This window comes from Asparagus officinalis, chromosome 8 (assembly GCF_001876935.1).
Source record: "Asparagus officinalis chromosome 8, Aspof.V1, whole genome shotgun sequence".
NCBI classification, from domain to species: domain Eukaryota; kingdom Viridiplantae; phylum Streptophyta; class Magnoliopsida; order Asparagales; family Asparagaceae; genus Asparagus; species Asparagus officinalis.
This window is the reverse complement of record NC_033801.1, coordinates 89,945,920-89,955,965: the sequence shown is the minus strand read 5'-3', so window position 1 is coordinate 89,955,965 and position 10,046 is coordinate 89,945,920. Positions and strand designations below refer to the sequence as shown.

The 10,046-nt window shown below is 34.1% G+C and overlaps 1 protein-coding gene across 1 annotated transcript in view; it reads left to right on the top strand.

The window, feature by feature from the left end:
• The window catches only part of LOC109851494 (bZIP transcription factor TRAB1-like), a 9,106-nt gene extending 3,960 nt beyond the window's left edge, over positions 1-5,146 (top strand). Inside the window, exons 3-5 of the mRNA XM_020421658.1 lie at positions 435-464; positions 4,502-4,572; positions 4,733-5,146. Of these exons, the coding sequence (XP_020277247.1) occupies positions 435-464; positions 4,502-4,572; positions 4,733-4,751 (120 nt within the window). The 3' untranslated portion in view covers positions 4,752-5,146. The remainder of the gene's footprint in view (positions 1-434; positions 465-4,501; positions 4,573-4,732) is intronic.

The window sequence follows — 10,046 nt, the reverse complement described above, 5'->3', positions numbered from 1 at the left end:
TTTTTATATATAGCTATCTGCCATGTCAAATTATCAAAAGATTTCTGTACAGTTCTCTGACATAGGGATGCTCAAATACATGTTCTTTCTGTATTCTCTTTGGTCTCAATTATTATTATTTTTTTCAAATTTAAACATGTGTTTGTGTGCATGACAAATAAATGTACTTTTGCACGCATAGATATGTCCATACATGATGCATGAACAAAAATTGATTCTGAAGTTTGCCTCCTCATCTTGAACATATTCAGATGAAACCTTCAATATGTCATGACTTATATTAATTAAAAAGTAAAAAAGATAAATAATTTTCCTTAGGGTATATTTCTTATCTACCCAATGAAGTATAATATTTACATGGGTAGCTAGAGGCTTTTATCTACTTGATATACTCTTAGCTCTCTCCTAACGATACTGCAATATCTGCAACGCAGGAGGAGATCGTGGAAATGCAGAAAAATCAGGTAATAATTATATTATTTGAGTAATTATTATGTTTCCTCACTTAAGAAGTTTATGCTTTGGACTGCTCTGGTTGCTAATATTAGCTATTGTTCTGTTTATAATTGCATGATTTATACATATTTATGCGATACATGTTTTCCACTGTAGTTGGTTTGCCATTTCTTCTGTATACACTTTTCTGTGCAGATGTATTCTGTTTTGTGTCTATATATGGGTGTTCTTTCCATGTCAAGTTAATTATAAGTCTGCAGATCCAAATATACACTTTGTACAACAACTTAGTCTATTACTGTCTATATTATATCTTATTTGAGATTTAAATGTTGATACCTTTTTTTTAATTTTAATTTTGAGTTCAATTTTATGTTCAAAATTCAAGGAGATGAAAATGAGAGGTAACTCAATATGAGTAACGAATTAGAAGACTTGTCAAAAATAGATCTTTTCTCGGCAAAAGTGCTGCAGTCTTTTGCACTGTGAACTGTCTTATAGATATATGCTCTAAAGTTAAAACTTGTTGGTGGTAAAAGGCCAAGAGTGATGGTGAGAGTGTCTTATGTCTGATAGCTATTGATAGTAAATTAATGTTAATTATTTTTTTGGCCAGATGCCTTTCAAATAACTTAAGGTTTCACTGTCCTGAAACCCGAGCCTATGGATTTATAGAAGTTTGATCAGATCTCAGCCTATCTAGGATCCTTTTTATCTACTTACTATGTGTGTCCCCATTCGTGTCATTTGTTATTATGTACTAGTACTTATGGATTTATTGAAGTATGAGCAGATCTCAACCTATCCAGGATCCTATATTTATTTACTTCCTGTGTGCGTGTGTGTTCATGTCCATGTCATTTGATATTAATGTACTAGTATTTATTACTTATTAGATGTCAGTTGTGGCATCATTTGATGATTTGAGCATAGGTGTTTGTGATTGTTATCACACCTACTGGTATGGTGGATGTATGAGACAGATACTAAAGAATTATTTCAAAATTTTCATGCACATGTTTGGTCTCTTTTAGTTGATTATTCTGCCAATCAATGTCCTTCATTCAACGGTTTACAAAATTTTAAGTAGTTATCATTGTCATTTTCATTTTTTTTACTTACGGATATATGCACAATGTCATCACAAGTCACTGCATGTTTAGGTATCCATGTGATACAGCACTTTATTTTGTTAATAAATTACCATTTAATAGAAGACAAACTTGAAAACATTTGGAAAAGAGTGCGTATGTACTTTGATTCCACATGGGGATATATAAATTTTTTTTTTTAAGAATTAAAGATTTTTTTGGTGTGTGGCCATGTGGGGGCACATTTTCCCTATTTTTTAGAGAGTTGTGTATCCCTTGTCCATGTCACATATCATATTATTGCTTTTGTCTCATGGTGGTAACTGTAGTATTTCTTACTATTTATTTGATATTCAAGGATTGTACCTGATTACTTAATTTCATTTGGAATCTTGTACTTGACTTGCTGTTCTGTTTTATTTTAGTTTTGGCATGTGGATCCATGTAATGGCTCCTTAGACTGTTCGAAAAGTGTAGTCCATTATGAGATAAAATTATTGCAGTCAGATCTGGGATTTGGAGAAAAGGTATTTTATTGGATGGAGATTAGGCAAGTGTTATCTGTTAGTACTTAGTAGTAATCTGAATAGTTTTTCGAGGTGCGTCTAGTGCCGATTAGAGGGCATATGTGCAGACTTGTGAAAGTGTTTTGAGAGGGAATACTTGTTTGTATACAATTAGTTGCTGCTAGTTTTAAGAAAAGGGTGGTAGGATGCATCAGGAAAATACCAATTCATATGGGAAGAGTAGCAGGATGTGACTGAAATGATATTCTAGGAGTATGTATACCAGAAGGTTTGCAGCAGTCAAATTTGGGCCAAATTAAAAGATTATTTATGTAATAAATACCAGATTACTATCTAATGATAGATGTGAAAGAAGGATGAAGGATTGAAATGAACTTGAACATGAACACAATTGGAACTTAAAATTAGTTAAGCTGATGCATAAAATTTTAGGGTTTTAGATTCTGTCATAATGTTTGTTCTTCAATTTTCAGAGATTCATAAAAATGCATTTTTATTGCTTAGTTATAGTTATCCTACACGTAAAGATATTGCTAAGAATATTTAACAGAGGAAATGTCAGAAGCCGCTGTGTATGTTAGTTTATTTTATTTAAGTGAACGCCTAATGAAAGTTAGGCATGATGTTATTTACTAGGTTTAAAACGTGATTTCACTTGATGGATGCATGTGGAGTACAAAGTGTGCTGAGTATGAAACGTTTTTGAGCCAACTTGCTTTAGGGATCCATCTCAATTTCATGCCAGTTGGATCGTGTGATGTGTCTAGGTGATTGTTCTTTGTCATGACTCATGACTGATGTTTAAACAACTTATGTGCACCTTAGCTGAGTTAATGTTTAAGTGCTGCTGCATCCACTAGTATTCTAATATTGAGTTACATTTCACCGGAAGAGCAGGTAAACTTTAAATAGATCTGTTAATAAAGGAAAAGGACCAAAATTTCTGGAACAAAAATTGATCATGTGGAAGGAGAGGTTTTTTGTTTTTTGGGGAATGTCAACTGGAGCAATGTTGGCAGTGTTGGCTGGATGACGTGCCTATCTAGTCTGCATTGCTTTATACGTAAATGCAATTTTCAAGTGAGTTGCATTTCTTGCAATATGTTTCTTGGTATGAATAAGACATGACAATCTTGAGCTGATATTGGCTGGTGGACTGATTCACAACATCAAGATTTCAAGTTTATTAAGGAGGTTAATAGATTGGAAACTGAAAGTGGGTTCTTTACATATTTGGGAGTAGTGCTGGCTCCTTCTAGTAAAGTTCCTATGCTGGAACTTACAAACATGAAAAACAGAGTTTCTGTTTTCATGCGTATTTCTTTTCTCTATCCTATTTGTTTGTCTATCTGACTCGTTATTTCCGACTACTTGGAAGTGTGGAGAGAGATAGAGAGATGCATCCTCATCACCCATTCACCATTTGGTCTGGAATACCATTGTAAAACCACCTTACTTTTTCGAAATTCTCTCTATCGTCCCTGTTATCTCCCAAAGAGAGAAAAGGAGAGTGCTAAGATAACTGCCTCAATCTGCATCAGTACTGAATTTTTGCTGTTATGGCTGATCTTGAAGCCTTTCCACAATGTCTAGCCTACAGCAGGTAAACTAGCTGCATCGACCAACTTGCCCTTAGTCTAGTAAGTTTTTATGATATGGACTCTGCACCTTCTTTTAGATGTTGTACTCTAATTTAACGTCTATTTCGTACCATACCTATAACTCTTCTCTTAGACGTCATCTCACTTTAACATGCATCTTAGCTCCGTGCATAATACGGGAGTCTTAAAGTTCATCTGAACATTTCTTCTATGACTAGCTCACTTCACTTGCAGGCAGCAAAGAGTCAAAGACCATGCCCTATTCTCGTAACTGGCATCTTCTCTTCACCTGCTGTGAATTTCTGCCAAAGCCCATAAGACTGATGCAGGACATGGACGAGTCCAACGAGGAGGCAGTAAAAAGATTAAACCTGAATCTAGAACCTTGGTCTCTAAGATTATGACCAATAATCATTTCAACTCTGCATCCATGAAAGCTTTCTTATTCCAGTAAAACATCTTCTAATCATTCTACAAGTCATAACCCACATTGAGATTGCATCTTGGATGGGCTAGGAAATCAGCAGACGATCTTAAGATTTAGGGCTTTGGTGGTGCAATATGGCTGAAGTTTTGAAGCGTGATCTTGTATTTCTTGCTCTCAGAGTGTTCTAATAGTTAGGAATATTATCCATAGAATAATTGTTAAAAGGAGCAGGCTTCTGTTCATAAAGTCATAGCTGATTAAATTTTACCTGAAGCATGTTATTTCTTCTTTTTTCCTTTATAGTATCTTTTCGCTGGTGATTCTAATCCTATTTTCAATTCTTCAACTTAATGTTCGAGGTTTGTATGTCCTTTAGAGGTTTTAATTTGGTTTACACAGGTTATCGAGATGATCAACCAGCAGCGTGGCCCAAAAAAGATTTGCTTGCGAAGGACACAAACGGGCCCATGGTGACTTCGAAATCTTTTAACATTATAACTCCTATTCAGCTTTGAAGGGTAGTTGTATATAATATAGATGGGTGACACTTCCCTTTTATGTAAATTAAGCATCAGGAGTGTTATATGTTGTAGATTAAGGCTTCGTATCTTCTCGCCTCCTGATGTGCAGGCGTGGCAGCTACATTTAGGCCGTCGTTCCAGTCTTTTACACGGAAATTTCTCACGGTACATCCACAGCCACAGCGAATATGAGATGACTTAGATTCTTCGCTTCTTGTATGCTTTTTAAGTGTTGTGTTTTCCATCATGTAAGTTTCCGTGTGAAGGAGGTTTCTCTCTAGTCTTGGAGATTTGTAGATTAGCTGTTTGCTATTTCTGTTTTATTTTAACCCCTTAAAGAAAGGTCCTCACCAATGTGTTCTTAAGATGGTCATCCATGTTTCCGTGTTGTTGGTGAGGCTATTGAATTTCCTTGTTGCAGTTTTGAACTTTGTATTTCTTGTTTTTGTGTAGAATCTGTTAGTTGAGTCTCTATTTGTGTAATCCATTATCTAAATAAATGCGGGCTTTGCCTTTTGCTGTGTGGATCGTCACTCTGTCGTAAACCTTTATTGCTTTAAACCCCATCTTTGAGCTCTCTCCGGTATGATTTTGTTCTTGTGCAAGTTTTTAATGTTCGATGTATTTTACATGTTCGTTTAAATGGAAGTATCCCCCAAAAGCTCAAATTGCACTATGCCTTGGCTAAAACTTATGGGTCAGAAGTCCTCGAGGGGATTGCTCTTTTGTCACCCTATGATTTTTTTTTTTTTTATAAAAGGATCATCCAACAGCGCGGAAGCAATTTTTCGTGTACGGTAGATTACAATTAAATTCCCTCTACGAGTGGGATCAAAATGGGTGTAGGATTTATTTTCTAGCAAGGAGTCTTGAGCTCGTACTCATTTTTTTTTTATTTTCTTCTTTATTTATTTTTTTTCCCCCTAAAATAATTCAAGCTAATTGTTGTAAAGCGCGAACAAGATTCGATATTACAATAAAACAATAAAATCATCACGTTTCCTTTTCATTTATCATCATCAAATGACAGCGTGCTGCTGGATTACCAAATGAGTTGACCAAAGGTTACCAAATGACTTCGCACGGAAGGATAATTAATGAAATAATCATCTCTTGAGCTCTTTGCATTTCTAGTGTATGAGTCAACATTTTTATTATGGATCGCCATCAATGATAGAAGGTTATTTAATACGCACCAATACGTGGATTCTACATATACTTAAATAAATTAATACTTACTATAGTATAATCATCCAACTTTTATTCTAAAACATATTTTCAATATAGGGACACGGATCTTGATTGGAATTCACGAAATTTTTTTTATGTTATAATAACAATGTAGTATAGACAGTTCAATGAGTTCTCTGCTGACCTTAATAGTAGGAAGGGGTTTAGCAAGAAATAATCATATAATTTCATATAGTACAAGAGTAGTACAACTGATGTGGTATGCTAGACATTTCTACCACTCGCTCATAATTTCTTTTTGCAGTTTATAAATTAGAGTCCTATTTTTTGTGTATAGTAATACAAGAATAGTATAACTCTTGTAATACAGTTATTATCACTCTACGACGATAGATAGAAGGTTTCTCTCATTTACTCTTAAGGGGTTGTTTGTTTTGTTTCCTAAAAACAGCGAAAATATTTTATTTTGTTGAAAACAGCAGAAACATTTCCATCGCTCATTTCCACCCAAAACCCGCGGATGTTGGCTTCTAGGGATTGGACTGGGTTTAAGCCAATTTATAGAAAGCATCCCATAACTTTTCTTGGGGGTGTTGTCAGGTGATTTTCCACCCAAAAATTTTGAAACAAACAACCCCTTAATTGAAATGTCAACGTTAATGGCTAAATATGAAAGTTCTATACATCACTTCACCGCAGGCAACTTATGGAACGAAGAACTTTCCTTTACTAATTATCATTAGTATGATGAAAACACATCACAACTATCATTTTGCATACTCCGTGTATACCCACAATTACATGATACATTGGTAAAAATAAAAAGAAAAGTCAAAAGATAAAATATAAAAGAAAATTGTTACCTAACATGATCAAAATAAACAAAGATCATCATTGGATTCTACAAGATACAAGAAACCTCTTAAAGAGAACCAGATCATTCCATTTGTTTGCGCTTTCTGAAATGCCGAAGAATGAAACTATCAGCATAAAGTGGATAATTCTTCTTAATTAAACCTTTGATGCATTTCCAATATGAAAAATCTACAAATTCTCCATCTTTTCTCACTATGAACAAGCAGCGTGAGTTCTCGAAATCTGGGTGAAATCCTATCTGTCAAATTAGAGAAAGGCAGAAGGTATAAGTAAAAAAAAGAAGCGAAGAGATTAAGAAAATAACAACTAGCAAAACATGAAATCAAAAGATGAAATCAAAAGATAAGGAATGAATAGCAGAATTGATATCTTGCATTGTATCAAAATTGGCATGAGATTTTCACTGGCTCTTTAGCATAAGGAATAATCAAATTACGACTAACAATTGCAGAACCAAATTCCTCATATTAGTTGCTGTCTAAAGGACAACCTATCGGCTAGATCGTATAGCAATAATGGACACTGAAAGAGGACACACGGTACATGACACGGACAAAAGATACAGTCTCAAAAAAGAGCACATATAATATTAACACACAGTATGTGTATGCGTGTGCGTGCCAAGCGTGTAGACATATACATACACACAGGTGTATATTCATATCCATGTGTATATGTGCGTGCATAATACATTCCAGTTTATATAGCTAAAATAAAATTACAATAAATCGTTCAAGCAATATAAAGATTTCGAAATAAGTTTTAAATGGAAAGGATACTAAAGTGTGTAACACAAAAAAAAAGATAATTTTTTTACTTAGTGCATGCCTTGACATAGTTCTTAATATATACTTACTTCAGTGTTGTAAAGAGCATAAAAAGTGGTGCTTAAGCGGCTGCAAAAGAATTTTGTGCCCTTACCCACTTTCCACTCAAAAGAGCCCACCCAAAAGCAGACAGAGGCGAAAAGCGGCCCAAAAACGGCCACTAAACACAAAAGTCACCGCTAAAAGCTTTGCCTTTCATAACTTTATATCAAATCGTTATTTGCTAGTTTATCATATTATAAATTATAATGTTAGTAGTATTTTGTTAATATTGTGTGATTGGATCTAAGTATTGTTACACATCTATTTCATGCTTAGATCTCTTTAAACATCACATATGCATCTGTAGAACTTTTTCATCCAATTTTGCTCGTTTTATAATTTTCAGATTTCTTTTCCTAGTTTTTCTTTTTTGCCCTACTAAAAAAATAAAAATAAATAATTGACAGATGTGTGTCTATATGTATATGTATGTGTGTGTGCATGTGTGTACATGTATGGAAATAAGAGATATGAGGTGACGTTATGGCAATTCACTTTGTTAAATGACCAACCAATAGATGGACAAGTAAGGCCTACCATACAAATCACATCACATAGCTTTGTCTCGCCTCATTTATCTATTGATAGCTCATTTAGCAAAATAAGCTTTCAACTCAGAACCATCAACCCTATATGCCTATGTGTGTGTTTATGCGTGCGTGTATGTGTATGGTATCAAGTATGTGAATATTATCAATTCGAATCTAGAATTTGGATTTTTAAAATTGAAAATCCGTGTTGTTAAATGATATGTTTACACATAGACGACTTAGAAATAATTTTTTTAAGGATTAACATGTTAAAACTCATATATCACATGTTGTGAAAATCAACATTTCATGATTTTCGTAAAAGTTGCTTAATTTTTCTACCATTGACATGTGACTAAAAACAACAAAACTTTTGAATTTTTGTTTATTGGTACAGAATTTTCAATTTACAAATTCAAATTCTAGATTTGAATCTTTAGCATCCACATCTTGTACATTGTTACTAATAGCCTAGCTCAACTCTGTGCACACACATAGCAAAAAGCTCCGACAAAGCTAATGCTTGGTTTAGTAGGGGTATGAAGAGAGGGAGACGTGGTAGGGTGAGGTGTAATGGGTGAAAGGAATGACATGTTTTATGTGCTTCTTGCTTGGTTGGAGGGGGAGTGAGGGAGGCACACGACTTTTTCTTATTTGGTTAGGGGGATGGAAAGGGGAGGTGAAGTGTTGAGTGGTTAAAGGATAATAATACCCTTTATGGGGTACATAGAAACGTTAATCACAAGTATATGCAATATTTTCAAGGGGTTTTTATGAATATACCCCTCAAATCTTCTATATTTGCAATTTTATCCTCCAAAACTTGGTATTTGCAAACTTACCCCCAAATTCTCTAACCTTGAATTTTTCTACTCCTCCAACTTAATAATATTGGTTTGTAAATAGGCAAATATCAAAAATTTCAATAATTTCCAATAGATTTGCAATATTCTCTCTTTAAAAACTAAAATTGTCAAGTGAGATGGATAGAAGAACTTAGTGTATGGGAACTAGGGATAATTTTGCAAATACCAAGATTTGCGTTGTAAAATTGCAAATAGGAAAAGGTAATTGGGTAATTATACAAAATACATCAGGATATAAAAGTTTTTAACCAGATAAATAATTTCTCTCCTCCAATGTTCCTCCAAATTAGAGTGATTCTTCTCTTTGGCTACTTTTAGTTCATTTTTGCATTTCTCTCTCCTCACCCTACCCTATCTCACCTCATTTTCCGCTATAAAAACCCTCTAGCAAAGAGGATTTTTAGTTTTGACCTTGATCCTACCTCACCTCCACTTCTATGAAATCAAGCCTATGCGGATTGAGGCCTTTGTCCACCAACTTTCTCCTTTGGATTCGATTTGAGATGTTTGCTGAACGGTGATACACATCAGAACGTTCATTTCAAAGACAATCTTGATGTGAACAACAACAGCGATACATGTCAAATACCGATACTTTTTGGCAATCCATGAAATGTGTTGATCATTTCTCAAATATGTACTCAATTACATGATACACTTTTAATTGAGTCCTCAGATTTTTCTTGGACAAATGTACTGCGTTCCTCCCACACCTCTTTTTTCATATTGTTTATTTGGGATATTATTTATTTTCATCCATATATTAAAAATTATTTTAGTGAAAGAAACAATAGGCAAAATATCAACATGCATAAAACCATAATAAGTTGATATATGTTTCAATATAACAATTAAGAGACATTGTGCTAAGGAAGTAAAAAGCTGCAATAACTTTCTCTGTAGTCATGGAAGTGTATAAAACGTTTTTAACTACATAATTATTGTATGTTATTAGAAAAATATGTTTGTGCATCATGTCCATTTCCATGTTTCTGACATCAATATTGTCAAGGGTTTTTGCGTATATACCCATCAAATCTTCATATTTGCAATTTTACCATCAACATCTTGATATTTGCAGACTTACTCCC